A 23,791-nucleotide genomic window follows, 5' to 3' on the forward strand; every position below is an offset into this window, starting at 1 on the left:
CTAATATCCAGAATCTACAAGGAACTCAAACAAACTTACAAGAAAAAAACAAACCCCATCAAAAAGTAGGTGAAGGATATGAAGAGACACTTCTCAAAAGAAGACATCCATGCAGCCAACAGACACATGAAAAAATCCTCATCATCACGGGCCATCAGAGAAATGCAAATCAAAACCACAATGAGATACCATCTCACACCAGTTAGAATGGCAATCGTTAAAAAGTCAGGAAACAACAGGTGCTGGAGAGGATGTGGAGAAACAGGAACACTTTTACACTGTTGGTGGGACTGTAAACTAGTTCAACCATTGTGGAAGACAGTGTGGCAATTCCTCAGGGATCTAGAACTAGAAATACCATTTGACCTAGCCATCCCATTACTGGGTATATACCCAAAGGATTATAAATCATGCTGCTATAAAGACACATGCACACGTATATTTATTGCGGCACTGTTCACAATAGCAAAGACTTGGAACCAACCCAAATGTCCATCAATGATAGACTGGATTAAGAAAATGTGGCACATATACACCATGGAATACTATGCAGCCATAAAAAAGGAAGAGTTCATGTCCTTTATAGGGACATGGATGAAGCTGGAAACCATCATTCTCAGCAAACTATTGCAAGGACAAAAAACCAAACACCGCATGTTCTCACTCATAGATGGGAATTGAACAATGAGAACACTTGGACACAGGAAGGGGAACATCACACACCGGGGCCTGTCGAGGGGTGGGGAGAGGGGGGAGGGATAGCATTAGGAGATATACCTAATGTAAATGACGAGTTAATGGGTGCAGCACACCAACATGGCACATGTATACATATGTAACAAACCTGCATGTTGTACACACGTACCCTAGAACTTAAAGTATAATTTAAAAATAAATAAAAAATAAAATGCCAGAGTTGGCACCTTAAGATCCTCTTTCACAGCAAAGGAGCAGGACTACAACCAGGCATCTTGACCAATATCCCACAGGTGCTTCGGTAAAATCTCCAAGACCAGGACCCAGGTCTTCCAGTACCTAATTCAATGTTCTTTCCATGCCCACACAAAGGCAAGCAGCAGAAGGAGGAGCAAGCATAAGGCCTTTCCAGCCACCACAGCCATGCTGTCAAACCTCTCTGTGGATATGCTGTGTTAACTTCTGAGCCTTGGGGATACCCATATTTACAATATGATAAATACAGTAAGTCACACTGTTTAATATTTGGATGTGGGCCCAGACGCACAAATGAACAAGAACCTCATGTCCTGGGACTTCATGGAGCACAAATTATAGTGGGCAGAGAGGCAAACTTGGAATCACCGTGACGCTGGGCATCGAGACTACTGGGTGCAACAATGGGACACACTGAAAGATGACTAGCATGTCATAGGAACTTGAAAGCATTCGTGCTCCTTCCTTTTCACAAACTGAGAAATCTTAAATTTTTTTTAACGTGTCCCAGAAGCATCTTGACAACAGAAGCACTCTCATTACTGTAAAGCCCACAATGAATAGCAGACAGCATGACTTCACCCTAGACAGGTCATGCCAACTTCACATCCCTTTCCAAATAGTATGCCAGTACTATACCAAATAGTATACCACTTTAGGAAGAGTGGTACCAGGTGGTAAGCTCCTATATTCCAATGACCAGAGTAAAATATCACCAGAACTTTATGTAAAATACATCTTGTAAAAGTATGATTACTTTATTTTTCAGAGTTAAGGCAATATTCTGTGGTTGGTTAATGTTCTAAGATGTTACAAGGACTTTAAGAGACAGGGTCTCACACTGTCACCCAGGCTGGAGTGCAGCAGCACAATCATAGCTCACTACAGCTGCAAACTCCTGGGCCTGTGATCCTCCTGCCTTAGCTTCTTAGTAGCTGGGATGATAGGTGTGAGTAACCACACCCAGCTATTATGAGAAATATATAAAATACTATTTGTGATCATGTTATTTATAAGAAATATATATATTGTCTCAATCCTTGCTTGGTCTCTTGGCTCCTAAACCCCTTGAAGTATCTTTTGTTTGCCAATGAAATGATTGGTGGCTGGGAGCCTCTAGGTAGCTTCAGGACAGGGGGCTGCTTACCAGAAAGACCAAGGCAAGATTGGAGGGTTTGGACCCCCAGCCTCAGCCCCCAACCTCCAGAAAGGGGAGAGAGGCTGAAGGTTGAGTTAATCGCCAATTGCCAATGGTAATGCTGACATAATGAAGCCTCCGTAAAACCCCAAAGGGTCGGGGTCCAGATGAGCTTCGGGTAGCTGATGATGTGGAGAGAACATGAAAGCTCCATACCCCTTCCCACATGCCTTGCCCTGTGCATCTCTTCCATCTGGCTGTTCATCTGTATCCTTTGAAATATCCTTTACAAACCAGAGGCAGTGGCTCACACCTGTAATCTCAGCACTTTGGGAGGCTGAGGTGGGTGGATGACTTGAGGTCAGGAGTTTGAGACCAGCCTGGCCAACAGAGTGAAACCCCATCTCTACTAAAAATATAAAAATTAGCTGGGCATGGTGGTGCACACTTGTAATCCCAGCTACTTGGGAGGCTGAGGCATGAGAATCGCTTGAACTCAGGAGGTGGAGGTTGCAGTGAGTTGAGACTGCGCCATCGCACTCCAGCCTGGGTGACACAGTGAGACTCCATGTCTAAATAAATAAATAAATAAATGAAATATCCTTTACAATAAATTAGTATTGTAACCAATATGTAGTTTTAATAAAGTAATAAAATTAAAAATGGGTAAACATAAGTAGAGTGTTTCTCTGTGTTCTGGGAGCTGCTCTAGCAAATAAATCAAAACCAAGGAAGGGGTCACGGGAACCCCACTTTATAGCCAGTCAGTCAGAAGTACAGGGACTTGCGATTGGTATCTGGAGTGGGGGCAGTCTTGTGGGCTGAGCCCTCCACCTGTGGGATCTGACTCCAATTCCAGGTAGACAGTGTCAGAATTGAATTATAGGACATCCAGCTGGTGTCCACTGGACAACCTGGTGTAAAAGTATTGAGTGGTATGTGACAACAGCAAAAACACTTTGGTTTTGTCGTATATCCCTAATACTAGGCTTTTAGGTTATCAGATGATGTTATTACAGATATGACTGGAGATACAGGTCTTGGTCTTAAGAGTAATATTTCAACTACCCATTATTTACTATTCCTTTCCCATGGAAACTCAGTGAAAATGACAGAAGATTATAGGATTTTTAATGTTTTTGACATGCAAGCATAATGCAGACCTCTTTGATGGTTGACAGATTCTTTTATTAACAGTCAAAAACTTCACACAATTGGAAAATAAATGTTTCTTCAATGAATAATCAAACAAAAATTATCCAGGACCTTATAGGATTTTCAGTTATGTACCAGGCTTGATGCACATCTTAGAAGACAGGACATTATCTTGCTGGGATCATTAGGGTATGACTGAAAATGAGAACAGTAATTTTTAAAACATTTACCTAATAATAGCTTTCCAAAACAGTAGTTCCCCTGAAATTAAAACAGGAAATACACTTTATGTTTATACCTGGTTTTAGATATGACTCAATATACATAAATTTTAACTTTATGGTTTGGTATTACTTTTTTAAAGGCGCTCAATAGAAATTCAAATCTCACTTTAAGACCATGAATTTCAAGTTGCAATGAAGTGTACAATAAAGTTGTAATTTCTCAACATCAAAGTTTAATTATTACAAAATAGTTCAAGCAACAGATAGAATTTCAAAAACAGTATTTGCATTGCTTCCTTGTTTTGCTCCAACACTAATCATGCTAAGGTTTTCGAAGCACAGCTATGACTACGGCAGGCACTGCTGATTCAGTCACAAAAACCCTTCTTGGATGAACAATACTTGTTCTTTTCAGAAGAAAAGCAATTTTACTTTTTCTATTTCTATTATGAAAAACAGCTAAACAATTTTTGTATTTTTAGTAGAGACAGGGTTTCACCACGTTGGCCACGCTGGTCTTGAACTCCTTCAAGTGTTCTGCCTGCCTTGGCCTCCCAAAGTGCTGGGATTACAGATGTGAGTCACCCCGCCCAGCCCTAAACAATCTTAAAGTCTCCTTTTCCACCAGATGACTAAAATCTTTAGTTTGTAAATTCCCTTAGTCTCTTAAAATCAATCTATCCAGAAGAGAAGAAAGACAAACTTACTCAAGGAAAGAATGCTTCCTCACTCTCTCACCAGAAAGCCAAAGCAAAAATAGAGCCCCATAGAAATTTCAACATTGAACATTTTTTAAATCTTAAAGCTTAGTAGGAATCAAAAAGCTTTATATAAGTCAGTAGATCTGCAAACCTTGTTAGTTCAATACAAACCATGATCTAGCAGACAACTTATATTCAAAAGCTCATCTTTCAAAAGGTTCCACCTTGCCCGTCTATTTAAACAGTCACGACCTTCTTTAGAGAGGCAAGCAGTAATCTTACATGACACATAAAAGCTGTTTCACTGTGATACATATATAATGAAAAGTAATCAGTCTCCAAAGTTTTTCCAATCCACAAGCATGCATACACACACACACATACACACATCGCTTTGGTACTCTTGTCTCTAATAATTTTTAAAGCCTACTTTTCTAACTGAATTTTGAAAGTACCTTGAATTTTTTTTAAACTTCAGTCTTCAATATTGAAACTGCTAAGTTACCCCATTTTTCCATGAAAAAAAAATAGAAAAATAAACTTGAGGAAAAAATTAAAAATAAAAAATAAACTTGGGAAAACATTACTAAATAGGTTTAAGAAAAAAGCCTATATAGGCCAGGTGCAGTGGCTCACACCTGTAATCCCAGCACTTTGGGAGGCTGAGCCAGACGGATCATTTGAGGTCAGGAGTTCGAGACCACCCTGGCCAACATGGTGAAACCCTGTCTCTGCTAAAAATACAAAAAGTAGCCAGGCATGGTAGCATGCACCTGTAATCCCAGCTACTCAGGAGGCTGAGGTGGGACAATCACTTGAACCCGGGAAGTGGAGGTTGCAGTGAGCTGAGGTCGCGCCACTGCACTCCAGCCTGCGCAACAGAGCAAGACTCTGTCTCCAAAAAAAAAAGAAGAAAAAAAAATGCCTATATAAAGAAAATATTCCAATAGGAGATAAACCTATGTACACAGAGTTGCTCACCCCAGCATTATCTGTAATAACAATTAGAAACAAATGAAATATTCAAAAATAGTAAATTAGGCAGATGATGAAACAACATGGGAAATGCATGATGCTAAGCCAAATATACAAAAAGATCCTTGCGAGATGGAGCAGGGACTCCTCTTTGGGGTGTGCCAGGGGGATTCCCACAAGCACAGAAATAAAGGAGAATCTTGAGTTTCCTTCACCGAAAACTCCAGGCACCCAGCTCGCCCCGAGAAGGAAACCAGCAACCTGATAAGCAAGAAGGTCATAACAGTTTCAAACAATAGCCAGGGAAGTTAGAGTCACCTAGAGACATCCTTAACACGTGCCCCTGAGCTACTTTTCAGAAAGCCAGCCCCCCACCAAATGGATTCACACAGACGTCAGATAAGGGGGAACACCAGGGACTAAACTCTGACCTCCATTCTTTGTTCTCAGTTTCTTCCTGAGGGGCCTGGCCAGACCTTAATGTTCCTTTCTGCGGACCCCAAGTTTTTAGACAAAGCTTTGCTTCCTTAACCAATCACAAATCAGGGAGTCTTTGAATCCACCATAACCTGTAAGCCCGCCCCCTGCCTACCCCACTTCACCTTTCAGGCCAAACCAATATATAAGCTTCATGTAGTGATTTACAATTTTGGTATACAGCCATACCACCCTGAAGGCACCCGATCTCGACTGATTTACAATTTTGCCTTTAACTTCTGCTTTCCTGAAATTTACCACTGCCTTTAAAAACTCTAGCTTGTAGGTCATCATGGAGATTGGGTCTCAAGCATGAGCTGCCCAATTCTCCTTGCTTGGCGCCCTGCAAATAAACATCCTCCTTTCTCCTGCTGCAAAAACCACCTTTTTGCAGTTTTGCTGTTAAAGTCTGCCTTTACTGTGCAGGTGAGCAAACCCCAGTTCAGTTCACCTGCTACATTTAAACAGTATACAGCTCTATTTGCAAAAACTATACAGGAACATTTGACCATAACAAAAACCACTGGGTGACATCTACCAGAAGTATCACTGCAGAGGATTACTCGACAAAAAGTGCAATTTTCTACAGAAAGCCGAGTGTTTCCCTTGGGAAAGTGTTAATATTTTATTGTTAAGTAACTGCGGCAAAAGACTAGATTTTGTATAACTGCAATAGAATAGGACTAGAAAGGCATCCCTACAAGTCCCCAAAGTATACGGATGGAATATTTTTGACGGTTTTATAAATGACAATTATAATTTAGCTCTCTGAAGAAAATGTCCAATCAGATTCAATCACACAAAGCATTCAGTATTTTCAATCACTTGCCCAATAACAAAATGTTTAGTAAGAAATTATTCAGAACATTAAGTTATGAAATACGTGACTAAGCAACATCAAGAAATGCTACAATAGAGCAGCTTACTGTATTCTGCAGTACTCTATACCACTACAAAAAAAGTCATAAAGAGCTTAACATACTCAGCATAATGATCGTGGTTTACTTTTTGCAAGCCATGTATCTTTCAGTTACATTCTCCCAGTTGATTACATTCCAAATAGCTTTTAGATAATCAGGCCTGACATTTTTATACTGAAGGTAGTAAGCGTGCTCCCACACATCAATCCCCAGCAGTGGAATAAGGCCTGTTAGAAAGAAGGGGAAAACGAACAAACCATCAGTTTCAGTCTAAAACATTGCATCTTCTCAATTTCAACTTTTATTATTCTACCCACACAAAATTACCCTTTGTAACAATCTCATTCACTTGTTTTTTTAATATAAGTAGGAAATCTAGATAAGAATGAATATTCCTATAAAATATTTTTAATTCACTGTTTACAAAGAAAATGTGACAAATACTAACAATAAAATAGACTTGGGAAAATTAATAACAGTACTTTAATAGCTATTCTTAAAAATACCAACAAATTAATTCAAGAGCCAATTCCCAGCCTTCCTCATGGTGGTCTTAGGAGCAGCAGGAAGGGTGTGTTACATCTGTGGGAGCAGGCAAAAGCCCACTGAAAACCTCCTCCAAAGGGTCTGGGCACTCACAGGGGTTTACGAGGAACCAGCTCTGCTCCCCAAGGCTAATTTTAATCTTTGGCAATACAGAGCAGTTGGAGGACACAGTGTTTTCAGAAATTAAGTGAGGTAAATGAAGAATTTAGTTCTATCTGTAAAACATCCATTTAAAAAACTTTCGGTCTGGGCGCAGTGGCTCAGGCCTGTAATCCCAGCACTTTGGGAGGCCGAGGCAGGCAGATCTCTTGAGGTCAGGAGTTCGAGACCAGCCTGGCCAACATGGTGAAACCCCGCCTCTACTAAAAATACAAAAAATTAGCCTGGCGAGGTGGCAGGCACCTGTAATCCCAGCTATTCAGGAAGCTGATGCAGGAGAATTGCTTGAACCTGGGAGGCGGAGGTTGTAGTGAGCCAAGATTGCGCCACTGCACTCCAGCCTGGGCAACAGAGTGAGACTCCATCACGCACACACAAAAACACTCAAAATAAATTACAGCTCTCTCTACGAAAACAATTCTTAACCAGTATGTCTTGATCAGTTGTGAGGGAGGTCACTAGTAATTTATTATTAATAATTTCAAGTAGCAAAATTTATTAATGATTTTTATAAACAAAAGGCCATGACATTCCCTTATTTTCCTTCTAATGTGCTTTCCACAGGGAGAGGAAGGAGTGTAGCTGGGACTCACTTACAAATATCAGCCTTTCTGGTCATGCAGCTCTATAAATAACCTGACTCTACAGATCGGTGCTCACAAATTTTTTGTGGCTTTTACAAATTGTTATGCCATTTCACTGTCCCAAAAGAGCTGTTCAGATTCTGCCAAAATCTGAGTCTATCCTGTGAAGTGAGCCACAGATCAAGAGTACTCCGATGTCAGGGGTAGAAGGGGCAGAGAATGACTGTTGTTGATGTGAAGGTATCACTTTAAGTTCAAAGTCCCAACCCTCTGCCAGACAACTCATGGCTCTATTTCCCATACTCTTCAGTGACATTTTTTAAATCCAATTAGGCTCAACAGCAGAAAAGTATTTGGTGAGCCCAGCCTGGCACTTCCAAGCCGAATATTTTCATATACTCTACCAAAGAGCCCCAGAAAGGCAAAAGGTCTGGAAACCTGAGATCTAGTCCCAGTTTAACCTCAAATGCTCAGCAGAGGAGGTAACAGTACAAGCTCTGAAATCAGTCTCTGCTTGTATTTCTTTTCCTCACTCTTGTTCTATAGCTAATTTTTTTTTATTTTAGTACATATAATTAACTAAGCTGATATTAATTCTCTGTAGAATGAAGCAGGGTTAATAAGTAAAACATTTGGCTGGGCATGGTGGCTCATGCCTGTAATCCCAGCACTTCAGGAAGCTGAGGCAGGCAGATACCTGAGGTCAGGAGTTCAAGACCAGCCTGGCCAACATGGTGAAACCCTGTCTGTACTAAAAACACAAAAATTAGCTGGGCATGGTGGTATGTGCCTGTAATCCCAGCTATTTGGGAGGCTGAGGCAGGAGAATCACTTGAACCCAAGAGGCGGAGGTTGCAGTGAACCGAGATCGCACCACTGCACTCCAGCCTGGGCAACAGTGAGATCAGTCTCAAAACAAATAAATAAAAATAAAACATGTTTGTTAATGTACCTATAAAATTACGTGTACTTAATTTTATGAAATATCAGGACTTCTAAAACATTTTTACTTACACAAGACTCTGGGTGTTATCTGTTAAGATTTGCAAATTATTACATGTTCGTAAGTTAAAACACTGTTAGTTTTCCTTATTTCTAGTTGAATGCTTTACAGTAGAGCATCTCTCCCAAATGAAATCACAATTTTTAAATCTAACCTGTTGTTCCTTGCAGTGGATCCTGATTTGGACAAGCAGCAATTTGTAAGTGTCCCCGTTCCTTATTGAAACCAAGCCAACCCCAACCTGAGCCTTGGACACCAACAGATGCAGCCGTCAGCTTCTCCTTAAACTTGTCAAAGGAACCAAAGTCACGTTTGATGGCTTCCAGCAACTCCCCTATTAAAAAAAAAATCCAAAAACACCCACAAATGAACAGATTTCAATAATTACAATAAAATGTTATATTACATGTATTAAAATATTTTTGTCATAGGGCCCAAGAAATTAGACAACATCAGAATGTGACACCTGGATCTAAGTTTCACAATTTTAATTCACATGTTTTTGTTTTTTATAACTTCAACTTTTTTTTTTTTTTTTTTTTCATTTTTTTACCTTTTGAGACGGAGTTTCACTCTTGTTGCCCAGGCTGGAGTGCAATGCCATGATCTCGGGTCACTGCAACCTCTGCCTCCCAGGTTCAAGCAATTCTCCTGCCTCAGCCTCCCGAGCAGCTGCGATTACAGGCATGCGCCATCACGCCCGGCTAATTTTGTGTTTTTAGTAGAGACAGGGTTTCTCCATGTTGGTCAGGCTGGTCTCAAACTCCCAACCTCAGGTGATCCACCCGCCTTGGCCTCCCAAAGTGCTGGGAATACAGGCGTGAGCCACCGCGCCCGGTTCAAATTTTATTTTAAATTCAGAGGGTACATGCACAGGTTTGTTACATGGGTATCATATGATGCTGAGGTCTGGGGTGCAATTGATCCCATCACCCAGGTAGTGAGCTTAGTATACAACAGTTTTTCATCCCCTCCCCTTCTTTCTCCCTCCCTGCTCTGTCCCCAGTGTCTGTTGTTGCCATTTTTATATCCATAAGTACTCCATGTTTAGCTTCCACTTGCAAGTGAGACATGTGGTATTTGGTTTTCTGTTCCTGGGCTAGTTCGCTTAGGATAATGGCCTCCAGCTGCGTAGTTCACATTTTTTAATGAATCGTGTTAGAGGGATTTCCCCACTCACTGTACTATTTTTGTTAGGAAAGAAATACTACTTTCTGTTAGCTTTTTCTTTTCCCTGAATAGAAAATTTTCCTTTGACTTCTACCCTCCTTCTTCTACGCCTCCATTTGGGAATAAAGTTATTGTTCTTCTCCAAGGCAGCCCCGCTCTTCCTGTCTTGATGGGCAGTTTTCTCTACGACTGAACTAAGGGCATACTTTAAGAGCTATAATCCTTTTATTCTGTAGCAATACAGAATATAATTCTAGATTAGTCACATCAACTAAATCAACTGGGTCAAAATCTCACTTCTCTTATTCTACGGGTTTAAAAGTAATCATCTTTGTAAGCACAAATGATGGAATGTGGTACAGATTAAAAAAAAATGGCAGCATACCAAAACCACTGGTTGCATATGAATATATCTGATATTCTGGTAACTGACAAAACTTCAAAAGTATTAACCGATAGTCTAGAAGACTGAACTCAGAAAAAAAATAAGTTGGCCAGGCACGGTGGCTCACACCTGTAATCTTAGTACTTTGGGAGGCCGAGACAGGTGGATCACCTGAGGTCAGGAGTTCAAAACCAGCCTGACCAACATGGAGAAACTCCTCTCTACTAAAAATACAGAAAAATTAGCCGGGCATGGTGGCAGGCACCTATAATCCCAGCTACTCGGGAGGCTGAGGCAGAGAATCGCTTGAACCCGGGATGGGCGGAGGCTGCAGTGAGCCAAGATCAAGCCACTTCACTGCAGCCTGGGCGAAAGAGCTAAACTCCATCTCCAAAATAATAATAAATAAAAACAAAAATAAAGAAAAAGTTGCCCAGTTTCCCATGCTTACTCTCCTCATTCATCATTACCTTAAAATGAAATTGCTTATTTCAAGTGCATAAGATAGGCTGCCTTCCATAACACTGATTAAAAATGAACAATAAAACCACAGAAACTTAGGGTGCGTATCCGGAGCCCAGAAACAAGAGACAAGAACTACATTTACGCCTCATGCCCTCCCTGGGTGAAGAAGATAATTAAAGTTATCTGGGCCTCCACAAGCTACACAGGAAGTCAAGGAAACAGTGATAGCGAACAAGACCATCTAGCCCTGTACTCTCCTCATTCCCTGAACACTTTTTAAAAATACCCAGAAAACCTAATTTCCTGAAACAACTGACTTTTTATGAGTTAGGAGGAGTGAAAAATAGCAAATGACACTATAATTTAATTCTCAAAACACCACCATTGTTATCCCTCTATCACATAGATGAAAAAAGGTACAGACGGTTAACTATCTAATCCAGGCCCTAGAAACTAGTAAACAGAAAGTTCATCTTTTCTAGACTGGCGCAGTGGCTCACATCCATACCACAGCACCTTGGGAGGCCGAGGTGGGTGGATCACTTGAGGCCAGGAGTTCGAGACCAGCCCCGCCAACATGGTGAAACCCTGTCTCTACCAAAAATATAAAAATTAGCCAGGAGTGATGCCACATGCCTGTAATCCCAGCTACTTGGGTGGCTGAGACACAAGAATTGCATGAACCTGAAAGGTGGAGGTTGCAATGAGCTGACATTGCACCACTGCACTCCAGCCTGGGCGACTGTAAGACTCCGTCTCAAAAAAAAAAAAGTTCATAAAATGAAGTTTCTCAGTCTTTCCCTAATATGAAGTACCATCCAGAAACCAGAAGGTGGAGTTGATGTGATATTCTATGTGTGCGTGAACATAAAATCTTATGACATAACCCCATGAAAGCATTCTCCATTCCTACTTGTGTCCTTTTGAAAGTTACAACTTTTATCATACTCGTTGTTATGAAAAATATGCCACTGTGATACCTCTGGTAAGAATAAGGTAACTTAGGCCAGGCACAGTGGCTCATGCCTGTAATCCCAGCACTTTGGGAGGCCAAGGCGGGCAGATCATGAGGTCAGGAGTTCAAGACCAGCCTGGCCAACATGGTGAATGAAACCTCATCTCTACTAAAAATGCAAAAATTAGCCGGGCGTGGTGGCGGGCGCCTGTAATCCCAGCTACTCAGGAGGCTGAGGCAGGAGGATCACTTGAACCCAGGAAGCGGAGGTTGCAGTGAGCCAAGACTGCGCCACTGTACTCCAGCCTGGGCAACAAAAGCAAAACTCTTGTCTCAAAAAACAACAACAACAACAACAACAACAAACAAAAAACAAGTATAAGGTAACTTCAGTAAATCAACAATCGATTCCTACTGTGCACAAAATGTAGATAAGGGTGCACCAATATATACCAACCTTTGGGTTCTCCACCACCGTTAGGGCTGAGGTTTGTCCAGAAAATGCTATGATTGATATGACCACCACCATTGAACTTCAGTGCAGGCTGAAGAGCTATCTGGGCTGTAACATCTCCTGAAAAGTTAAAATGCAAACACATTTTTTTTATAACTCCTACTTTTTCAACCACTGTATACATTATATTTTTTTCTTTGTAAGCTATTAGATAATGGGACCAGCTTATCTATAACATCCATTTGTCCTAAAATTCAGCACCCCCCCCACCCCAAAATTATTTGTCCCAGACATGCTGAACAACTGATGAAGGACCTAGCAGAGGTGGAAAAGCTAGAAAATTCACTCCTGGCTGCTAGGCTCAGGGTTCTCTTAGATAGAAGAGATTTCAGGAAATGAAACACCAAAGAGGACAATCAAAATAATAGAATGCTAAAATGTATGGCTCAACATACAGACTGTACAGAAAACCTTCAACTCTCACTTTCAAGACAGACAACGATTCATTGGGAAATACCTCCAAGTCACATTAACAAGAAACTCAACATACTCAGAATTGAACTCCTGATGCTCTACCCCAAACTTACTCCTCCTATTGTCCTCCACGTCTCAGTAAATGCCAGCTCTGTCCCTCAGGACATCCTTGGGAACCTGATGTCATTTTTGACTCCTCTCCCTTCACCCCACATCCAATCCACCAGCATATCCATTAGCAAAGCCAGCTCTACCTTTAAAATACATCCAATCTATATAAAAGCACACAGAGAAAAATAAAAGAAAAAAATAAAACACAAGCAGAACCTAATCCCTTCTCCCTAACTCTACTGCCACCTCATTGGGACAGAGGACCAGTATCTCTCACGGCACTGGTGCCACTATCCCCTCAGTTTTGGGGGGGTGGGGGTGGGCCTTGCCCCCTCCAAAGGCTCCCCTTCTCACTGGAGCGAACCCTAGGTGTTTACACTCAGCTACTCTTACTACCAAGAGGCGCTGCACTGGACCCCGTCATTGAGCACGTGCTCACCCAGCTGCAGCCACACTGGCCTTTTTGCACTCACATGACCAACTCGGATGTTCCCCTCAAGGCTAGCTGAGCACTGCTGCCTCTGCTGAACACTCTTCCCCAAGACAGTCTCATGCTGCGTTCCTGTTCCTCCTTCAAGTCTCCACTGAAACATCAACCCCATCAGTGAAGCCTTCTCTAGCCACCATACATGAATTAGCAACTCCCTGCCATCCCTCCCAGACCCTTTACTCCTTCTCAATAGGCCCTGTAACTCCTGGCATACTGCATGGGTACCTTGCCAAACAAGTAGGCAAAATAAAATATTCTTTTCTATGCCTTCAAGAAGCTACAGATTAAATGAACTATTAATATTAGAAAACAATGGAAATCCTCTTGTTTAATAAATATTTTGTGCATATTATCCATAAGATACCAAGAGAACAAAGTAAAGGACACAGAGACCCACTGAGAGCTTTGCTCTCAAGGAGCTTACATTTTGGAAAAAGTTCTCAACTGCTGTTCTGAAAGTGTACGTTAAGAACATATGTCTGGGCCGGGTGCGGTGGCTCACGCCTGTAATCTCAGCACTTTGGGAGGCCGAGGCAGGCAGCTCTCTTCAGGTCAGGATTTCAAGACCAGCTTGGCCAACATGGTGAAACCCTGTCTTCATTAAAAATACAGAAATTAGCCAGGTATGGTGGCGCGTGCCTATAATCCCAGCTACTCAGGAGCATGAGGCAGGAGAATGGCTTGAACCCAGGAGGCAGAGGTTGCAGTGAACCAAGATCACGCCAGTGCACTCCAGCCTGGGCCACAGGGAAATACTCCGTCACAAAAAAAAAAAAAAAAAAAAAAAGAAAGAAAAAGAAAAAAGGTACATACAAGGCCAGGTGAGGTGGCTCACGCCTGTAATCCCAGCACTTTGGGAGGCCGAGATGGGCGGATCACTTGAGGTCACGAGTTCCAGACCAGCCTGGCCGACATGGAAAAACCCTGTCTCTAATAAAAAACCCACAAAAAGTAGCCAGGCGTGGTGGCGTATGCCTGTAATCCCAGCTACTCAGGAGGCTGAGGCAGGAGAATTGCTTGAACCCAGGAGACGGAGGTTGTAGTGAGCTGAGATCACATCACTGCACTCCAACCTGCGGGACAGACTGAGATTCCGTCAAAAAAAAAAAAAAAGTATGTCTGACTAGGCACGGTAGCTCACACCTGTAATCCCAGCATTCTGGAAGGCCGAGGTGCGTGGATGGGGGAGCCCAGGAATTCAAGAGCAGCCTGGGCAACATAGTGTGACTCCGTCTATTTTTTTAGATAAAATTAAAAAAAAATTTTTTTAAAGGAACATACGTAGACAATGCTGCTTTCTGAAACAAGCTCCAGTTGTTTAGTGATTCAGAAAGGAGAGAACCAACTGATATCTGAATACACAGCTAATCTCAAACGGTTTTTTAAAGACACCAACTTTTTTTTTCCTTTGCTAGGTTTACAAATAGTTTTTTTATAGATCTGTGTTTCCCTTATTAAATTTTCTTGAGAGTCACCCTAAAAATAGATGTAACTTTTCTGTTTTTTAATAAATCAATAGTAACTAAATTTTTTAAATGGGAAAGATACATGCTTAATGAGAGATAATTTAATAATCTTAACTTCTTACTGTTTGCTTACTCATTTTAAAATTAATAAAAATTGAGGGCTTAATATCTGCTTTTAAGAACACTTTTCTGAAATTCGACATTTTATTTGGTTTCAGTTTAGTTTTTGCCTCAAATAATAATAAAAGTCAAATGCTTTTGGTTGAAAAATATTCATATTAGTCAGTTAAATGTGATGAGATTATGACATTGTTTTATCTTTTTTCCCCAAGTTTTCAAACATGAAAATCTTTTTAATAATTTTTAAAATATGTTTAAGTAAAAGAAAGCGCTCTGCAGGTACTCAATCACTTATAAACAATATAGTACAATATAATAAAAAGCTTTTTTTCCAGTGGGTTGTATTACATAAGTAAGGCTCTGATTCCACAAGTAAAGGACTGAAATTAAGTTGTTTTTAAAATACTGAAGAGAAAGGTTCCCGGTGTCAGATGTTGCCTTACAGGAAGTACTTTCACAACTGGGGTATTCCCCAGTCTCTCCCCATTACATGTTTCCCAAATTTGTTATTTCCTAAATCACGGGGCCTTTTCCCGTAATTCAAGGTTCGTCTGTCTCAAGTAAATCTTCCAGAATGTGGTAACTTCCTCCTCTTTTAGTCATTTACTTCAAACACAATCAGGCTGAAATACTGCATTTTTCCACTAGATGCCTCCAGTCAACAAGATGTGACTGTCTAAAAATTACTCAACAAATTTCATAACCCCGAAATTCAAAACATTTAAGGAAAAGTAAACATCTTTTACTACGTAGCTTACCAAGCAATAGAGAGAGTCTAAAAAACATGACTATCGATTACCTTCCTTGTGCAAACCACTAACGAATAGATTAAAAGGACAATACTATTTTGTAAAAAACGTTAAAAACATAACATTCCCATACACACCCCCAAAAGGCACAGACTCAAAAAGTCCACATACCCCTGGTTTTATCAACCGAGCTCTTGAGGAAAAAAAAAAAAAAAGTTAACACCATATATTTTAATTGCATTACAAATATGAGTAAATAGTAAATAAAAACAAGCCTGTTTCAGTTTCCCACTAAAGGGCTATTTTCCTTGTGAACTTTGACCCCTAAGTGAAATCAAGGAAAGTATCAAGTCTAAAGATCCTGAACTGTTCCACAGTTAGGTTACTGCTTTTTTGGTAACGCACACCATAATGGTGTGCCTCCTCCTCTCCCACCTGAAGTCAACAAGTGGGCTCAGTGAAGTTTCACCTGCAGGGTAGCTGGGGATGCAGGGAGTCTCCAAGTCCTAGGCTGGAGTCCCGACCCCGTTTGCTCTCAGGAAGATGACAAGGACCATGGTTCCTAGCACGGAGTAGTGTCCTCCTGTCTCCCACCTTCAGTGTGACCTGGCAGTAAGACACCACTCCCACTTCTATCAGGAGGTGACCCTGACACTCAGAGACACCTGCGGACCCAATGATGTCTGGCCACCAGTGGACAGGCACTCTCAGCCCTCCTGCAAACGGCTGGCACACCTACCTGAGAGACCAAACATTTCCCCAAAGCACATTATACAACAAGAACAATTTCAATTTGCAAAAAAAACGAGTGACACAGTAGAGCTTTCTTTTCAGGCCCTACAATTCACCAGTGCTGGCAATATGTGTAACGGAATGTGGCTCACAACAGTAAGGCAAGCTCCTTCGCAGGACCCCAAGTTCCCTGAGATGACAGAAGTGTGTTCAAACCCATCGAGGCACTCCTTCCACAATGAGGTAGACCATGTGTTTAAAAGAGAGACTATCGTGCCTGGAAAACTCGGAACCGGTACAAATACGAAGCGAGTTCGCCTCCACGGAGAGGCCCGTCCGTATGGGGCCTGGCTCCCTGGGGTCGCCTCTGCCGGGGACTGCCTCCCGCCGCTCAGCCTGGAACCTACCCTTGGCCAACGCCTCCTGGTACTTCTCCTCGGTGACGTTCAGGTTGTTCACGTAGGCCGCGTGGTGCTTGCTGTGGTGCAGCTGCATGATCTGCGCGTTGATGTGAGGTTCCAGGGCGCCGTAGTCGTAGGGCAGGTCGGGGAGGCTGTGCTTCTGCCTGGAGCCCAGATACCCCAAAGCCGGCGCCAGCTGCCTGCTGGTGCTGAAGACGCGAAAGCACAGCCCGGTCAGTCAGCGCCGCGGGACCGTCTACGCAGGCTGGGCTGCCGAGGAACGGCAGCGCGCGGCGGCCCCCGAGTCCCCGCGACCCCTCCCTGCGGATCCCCGCTCCAGCCGCCGCGCCGGGCACTCCCGGGAGAACCGCCCGCAGGTGCCCCGGCCCCGCCAGGCCCGGTGCGGCCACTGTCGCCATTGCCGCGGAGGCCCTGCCCGCCGCGAGCCCTTCGCCCTTGGGGCCGTGACGGGGTCCCCTTTCTTCTCACCCGCACACTGCCCGGCTCAACATGCTGCTAGTGCTGGTGTTACCGCTGATGCCGCCGATCTGCTGAAGCCGCTGCCGAAGCCACCACAGCCACAAGTGCCGCTCCTGCGCCGCCCGTGGGCCTTAAGAAAGCGCGGGGAGCAGCGCCGCGACCCCAGCTGCGCCGCAAGGGCACCGCCGCCCCGCCCCCCCCCCGCGGGCCCCGCCCCGCGCCCGCGCCCGCCGCGCCCAACCCCGGGGGTGCCCTGCGTGCCTGTCCCGCCCGCCCGCCCGCGCTTGCCGTACACCCCACGCCCAGGGCACGGGAGAAAGGAGGCTGCAGGCTAGCCTCGGCCTCAGCAACCTCGCTGCCTGTCTGCCGTACTTGAGTGACGCGCGGCCGAAGGGAGGCGGCCCCTGCCCCCGTGGAGTTGGTACGGCCCGAAGGCCCTGCCTCCGGCTCCGCCCCCTGCGGGTGCCGGCGGGGATCGGGCTGCACGAGGCGGCTGCGGTGCGTGCCCCTGAGTTTTGGTTGCGCTGTTGCGGGCCGCGGGGTCCAGAGGCCTCACTGCAAAAAGACACTCGTACCCTCCCAGGGCCCCCGTGGCCGTTCCTAGGGAAGACGGGGCCTAGCTGCTGGTCAGCGCCGCCCAGCCGGCCTATGAGCTGAGGGTAGAGCCAGCGCCCTTCCAACCCGTATTCAGTACTCTTGCGCCGTACCCTTGCTTTGCAAGTAAGCCGACCTTGGGACCTATTCCAGGACAGGAGGCACACAGACTTTGTCACCACCGGCTAAGAACAGTTCTTGGACACCCACGACGTGCCCGAGACTGCAGGCAGGATTTGCACACATTTATCTTTATTTTTACCCCTAGCGTTGGTATTCTAGTAGTGAAATTCTTTGAGGTTAAGCAGCTTCTCCTGGGCACAGTTAACTGAGTCAGGACTAGTTCCCACTTTCCTCACTACTAAGCCTTGGCAGTCATGTTTTGTGTGTTTACAGTAACTCTGTGAACCAACTGTTCAGGATAACATAAAAGGACAACAGAGGATTCTTTCCTGCGCTGTCTTGTAGCCTAGTAAGCTGTTAAGTATCAAGTGCTCTCTCAACAGTTAAACAATCCTGAATGGTGTGAATCTTCCATGTGTAGAGGTTAGGAAATCTACACTGCCACTGGCGGGAGTTGCCCCTTTATTGAAAAGAATATGATGGAAGGTAGCAGGTGCTGAACCGTTTCCGTTGCTTCTTGCAACCCCTGTACAGCCCTGCCAAGGATGACTAGGCTTCCGGTAAGTGGAATGGGAAAACAGTCAGGCGAAGAGGAACCACCTGAACTTGGCTTCACAACAGGAAGGGCTGGGCTTGTTTACAGACATCAGAAGAATGTAACTAGGGCTACGTGTTGGGGTGAAAAAGGAAATTCAGGCTGGGACCAGGTTATAGATACTCTTATTTTTTAAATTTATTATTTATTTATTTTTGAGACACAGCCTCGCTCTGTCGCTCAGGCTGGAGTACAGTGTCGCGATGTCGGCTCACTGCAACCTCTGCCTCCCGGGTTCAAGCGATTCTCCCGCCTCAGCCTCCCGAGTAGCTGGAATTACAGGCATGCACCTCCGCGCCCATTTTTTTTTTTTTTGGTAGAGACGGGGTTTCACTATGTTGGTCAGGATGGTCTCGAACACCTGACCTCAAGTGATCCGCCCGCCTCGGCCTTCCAAAGTGCTGGGATTACAGGTAGGAGCCACCGCGCCCGGCCTATAGATACCCTTAAAACGCAGACAAGAGCAGGGGTTTGATGTGGTTGTTAATTGGAAGCTGAGAAACATTTCTGCTGAGGTGAGACACACTGAAAGTGGTTTTTCAGGCAAGGTGGTCTGGCACTGACTTGGGGGGATGAAGGGAGTGCAGGCTAGTTAGGAAGCTGGTACATTCGTCTCAGCAGGAGGTACTGCAGGTCACTTTTAGGGCACTAGCTATGAGAACTGGAAGAAAAGGGCATTTTGAAGGATGAATCCACAGGATTCAGAGACAGATCAGTCATTGTAATGGAAAGACTTGATCTAGTGATAATGAAATATTCCTATTGGGAGGCTGAGCTCAGGCTACTTACTTGCACTTCTTGTTTGTATAGAGAGTGATACTTTGAGAGTTTAAAGCGACTCCTAGGACATGCCCTTTAGAGCAAGCACCAAACTTTGGGGGCCGGTAGGACTGATAGCAGCAGTCAGGTAGAAGAATCTCCAACATCACACCTGTCATCAGCTACATCATTACAAAACACTACCATGACTGTGAGCACATCCAAGGTTGTGGGATATGGGAGGTAAAGAAAAGTTTATCACCTTGTCTACCACACCCAGTGAACAGGCTCCGTTTTCTTTTTCTTTTTCGTCGCCCAGGCTGGAGTGCAGCGGCGTGATCACGGCTTATTGCAGCGACTTGCTGGGCTCATGTCATTCTTCCACCTCAGCCTCCCAAGAAGCTGGAACTACAGGTGCATACCACCATGCCTGGCTAATGTTTTGTATTTTTTGTAGAAACAGAGTTTCTCCATGTTGCCCAGGCTGGCCTCAAACTCCTCGGCTCAAGTGATCCTCCCACCTCGGCCTTCCAAAGTTCTGGGATCTATATAGGCTTGAGCCACCGCACCTGGCTGCTTTTTTTTTAGGTGGCCACTGTAGAGGGTACTGAATGGCCTCAGAAGTTAGATTACAGTCGATTGACCTGTGTCCCAGGTTACTCCAGCCAGCTCAGGATGTCCTCTGCAACATCAGGACACCATGAATATGGATTTCCCATAGATAAACTTCCTAAGGCTACATCACAGCCATCCTGAGACCCACCACAGTACAGACCTATATATTGTTTGGAAGAAGCAACCAATGTGGGTTGAGATGACGTCATTTTGAGCCAGTTATTAACTGCATTCATATTCCAGTAACAGATCCAGCCACAGTTTCTTAAACACAGAAGAGTGTATTCCCTCATGTAACAAAGATCTGGGGCAGTCAGTCCTGGGTTGGGATGAAATTCCATTGAGTCATCAAGGATGCAGGCTTTCTGTCTTCAAAGCTGCCTCATGGTCCATAATAGCTTCCACAGCACCAGCAACCTCATCTCCCTTCTAGGAAAGGGGAAGGACAAAAGACTGGGCTCCCACTGTCCCCCCCAACCTTTTTTTTTCTTTCCGAATCAAGAGTCTTGCTTTGTTGCTGGGCTGGAGTGCAGTGGTGTGATCTCAGCTCACTGCAACCTCTACCTCCTGAGTTCAAGTGATTCTCCTGCCTTAGCCTCCTGAGTAGCTGGGATTACAGGTGCGTGCCACCATGCCTGGCTAATTTTTGTATTTTTAGTGGAGATGGGGTTTCACCATGTTGGCCAGGCTGGTCTCGAACTCCTAACCTGAAGTGATCTGCCTGCCTCAGCCTCCCAAAGTGCTGGGATTGCAGGCATGAGCCACCATGCCTGGCCCCACTATCTCCATTGTAAGGATCCTTTGTGGTAGATTTCATCCAACAAATTCCACTCACTGCTCACTGGTCAAAATTTAGGTACAAGGCTACCTAGCACAGCCTAGCCACAAAGGAAGCTGAGAAATGTAGTCAGGTATGGGGCCAGGTGCAGTGGTTCATGCTTGTAATCCCAGCTCTTTGAGAGGCTGAGGTGGGAAGATTGCTTGAGGCCAGGAGTTTGAGACCAGCTTGGGCAACATAGCAAGACTCTGTCTCTACCAAAAAAAAGTAGCCGGGTGTGGTAGCATGTGCCTGCAGTCCTAGCTACGCCAGGAGGCTGAAGGCAGGAGGATCACTTGAGCCCAAGAGTTCATGGCTGCAATGAGCTATGATTATGTCACCTTACTCCAGTCTGGGCAAGAGAGGGAGACCCTGACACACACACACACACACACACACACACACACACACACACACACACACACACACGCAGTCAGCTGTACACATTTGAAGTCAGAAAAAACTTGCAATTCTGTACCTACAGGAGAAAATGAGTTTAAAAAAATCGTTGTTGCTAAATATCCTCCTATAAGGCATTATTTCCACATGCTTTGACATAAACTGATCATTAATGGAATTACCTTAGCTACATTCTCTTGTTTTTCTTTCTTCCTGCCTGTGGTTTGTGGGGGTTTTTTCTGCTTTTTTAAAATTTGGGGTCACAAATCTTATCCAGGCAGGAATCTGAGAATTGGTTGTACCAATCTGTCCTTTGCAAGAGTGGTATTGTTAATAGGACCAAAAGTAGTACTTAAATTGCCAAAATGAAATGATCTAGGCTAAAAGAGAAAATGATTATAGAGCTATATTAAGGTTTCAATGTGAGCTTAATTGTTTTCCCCACTTCGGGCAAAATTATGATTAGATTGCATCCTCAAAGAACACGTTAACTATTGGAAAGGAAAGGAGGAGCTTGGTTCAGAACAAAAGTGTTCTGTTAAACAAAGGGATAAAGTGGGCATGTGTGGCAGGTACTCATGAGTTGATTATATCCATAAAGGGCAAAGGGAGTCGGCATCATTGAGCAGATCCTCCAAGTTGCTAGCTACTAAGTCAAATGCTTTATTCCTGCTGTAAGCAAAGACAGTGACTTGACCAAGGTCACACATAGAGCTAGTAGGTAGTAAGGGGGATATGAATGTACGGTTGACCCCTGAATGATGCAGTGTCAGGGGTGCTGGTCCCTTCACAGTCAGAAATCTGCATATAGGCCCGGCACCGTGGCTCACGCCTGTAATCCCAACACTTTGGGAGGCCAAGGTGGGCGGATCACCTGAGGTTAGGAAATCGAGATCAGCCTGGCCAACATGGTGAAACCCCACCTCTACTAAAAATACAAAAATTGGCAGGGCCCAGTGGCTCACGCCTATAATCCCAGGACTTTGGGAGGCTAAGGCAGGTGGATCATGAGGTCAGGAATTGGAGACCAGCCTGGCCAATATGGTGAAACTCTGTCTTTACTAAAAATACAAAAACTAGCTAGGCGTGGTGGCACGCACCTGTAGTCCCAGCTACTTGGGAGGCTGAGGCAGAAGAATCGCTTGAACCCGGGAGGCAGAGGCGGCAGTGAGCTGAGATCTCACCACTGCACTCCAGCCTGGGCGACAGAGTGAGACTTAGTGTCAAAAACAAGCAAACAAACAAAAAACAAAACAAAAAAAACACTTGAACCCAGGAGGTGGAGACTGCAGTGAGCCGAGATCCTGCCACTGCACTCTGCACTCCAGTCTGGGGAACAGAGTGAGACTCCATCTCAAAACAAACAAAAAATTAGCCAGGCATGATGGCAAGCACCTGCAGTCCCAGTTACTCAGGAGACTGAGGCAGGAGAATCGCTTGAGCCTGGGAGGCAAAGGTTGCAGTGAGCTGAGATCGTGCCACTGCACTCCTGCCTGGGTAACAGAGTGAGACCTTGTCTCAAAAAAAAAAAAAAAAAAAAAAAAAAAAATCCAGTAAAACATTTAGAAAAAAAAAAAAAACAAGAAAAGAAATCTGACTGTAACTTTTGACTCCCCAAAAACTTAACCACTTAGCCTGTTGACCGGCAATAACATAAAGTTTGTACATCACAGAGAGGACAATAACAAAGTTGATTAGCACATATTTTTTATGTATATTGTGTTCTTAAAGTAAGCTAGAGAAAAGAAAAAAAAATAAGAAAATCAAGGAAGAGAAATTATATTTACTATTCATTAAGCAGAAGTGGATCATCATAAAGGTCTTCATCCTCCTCATCTTTATGGTGAGTAGGCTGAGGAAGAGAGGTTGATCTTGCTGTCTGGGGGGTGGGGGGGCGGGGGTCGAGGCAGAAGAAAATCTACATAGAAGTGGACCCATGCAGTTCAAACCCATGTTGTTCAAGGGTCAAGTGTATTGCTGTTAAACCTGTGTAGCTCCGTGCCTTTAAACAGCTGCCACTCCCTCTCCCCCATTTTTCACGCCCAAAAGAATTGGGCCCAGCCTTATCTAATTGGAGCCCAAGATTTGAAACTTTCTTCCTCCTTCTGTCCCTACACAACTTCCCAACTTATCCCTGTCTCCTCAACTCCTGATTGGCCTGCTGTCCCATCTCTTACACATGACTCTGGTCATCACTCTTGGACCTAAAGCTTGATACTGCTTCTCTGCCCTGACCTTGGTCCATCTGCCCCTTAGATCACATTTGCTTTGTAGCCTCAGTGAAGACCCAGCTTCCTGGAGTTTCCCTTCACAATGGCCCAGCTGATTCTTCCCAACCTAGTCTAGTGAAAGACTCAGACTTGCTGGGGACCCAGGAGGCCAAAAGAGAAGGGTTGTCCCGTATTGAGAGTCCGGCAGAGCCCTCCATAAGATCCTTTCATGAGGACTTCCTGCAACATCCTGCCTCCTTTATGGAAATGGACACCACCTTCCCCATTACTACTCCACGAGAAAAAAAACAAACAAACATGGTCACTGCATTCTATGTAAGGGTGGGATCTATCATTATTAAACTGCCAACTTCTAGTTCATATCCCAGGATTT

The 23,791-nt window shown here is 44.2% G+C and overlaps 1 protein-coding gene across 2 annotated transcripts; it reads right to left on the reverse strand.

The window, feature by feature from the left end:
- Window positions 1-3,255: 3,255 nt before the first annotated feature.
- Window positions 3,256-17,497, reverse strand: SOD2 (superoxide dismutase 2). 2 transcript variants are annotated; one of them, XM_031011831.2, is made up of 6 exons: window positions 17,295-17,492; window positions 16,812-17,014; window positions 12,266-12,382; window positions 8,988-9,167; window positions 6,604-6,768; window positions 3,256-3,439 (listed from the first exon to the last, which is right to left on the reverse strand). In XM_031011831.2, exons 1-5 carry the CDS (start codon window positions 17,315-17,317, stop codon window positions 6,623-6,625), a joined length of 669 nt encoding a protein of 222 aa, XP_030867691.1. In that variant the 5' UTR covers window positions 17,318-17,492; the 3' UTR covers window positions 3,256-3,439; window positions 6,604-6,622. The 2 variants fall into 2 exon arrangements, with proteins under 2 accessions (XP_030867691.1, XP_030867690.1); XM_031011830.3 differs by having other exon boundaries at window positions 3,256-6,768; window positions 17,295-17,497.
- Between the last annotated feature and the right edge of the window lie 6,294 nt (window positions 17,498-23,791).

The sequence above is a fragment of the Gorilla gorilla genome, chromosome 5 (genome assembly GCF_029281585.2).
Source record: "Gorilla gorilla gorilla isolate KB3781 chromosome 5, NHGRI_mGorGor1-v2.1_pri, whole genome shotgun sequence".
NCBI lineage: Eukaryota > Metazoa > Chordata > Mammalia > Primates > Hominidae > Gorilla > Gorilla gorilla.

Bases quoted from the DNA above. Each gene is read 5' to 3' on its own strand.
- SOD2 (XM_031011830.3), bottom strand. From the start codon at position 17,317: ATGTTGAGCCGGGCAGTGTGCGG. The intron at 12,383-16,811 runs GTAGGTTCCAGG...TTAACTTTTCAG, and splicing joins CCAGGAGGCGTTGGCCAAGG to GAGATGTTACAGCCCAGATA. The intron at 6,769-8,987 runs GTTAGATTTAAA...TCTTTCTAACAG, and splicing joins TCCACTGCAAGGAACAACAG to GCCTTATTCCACTGCTGGGG.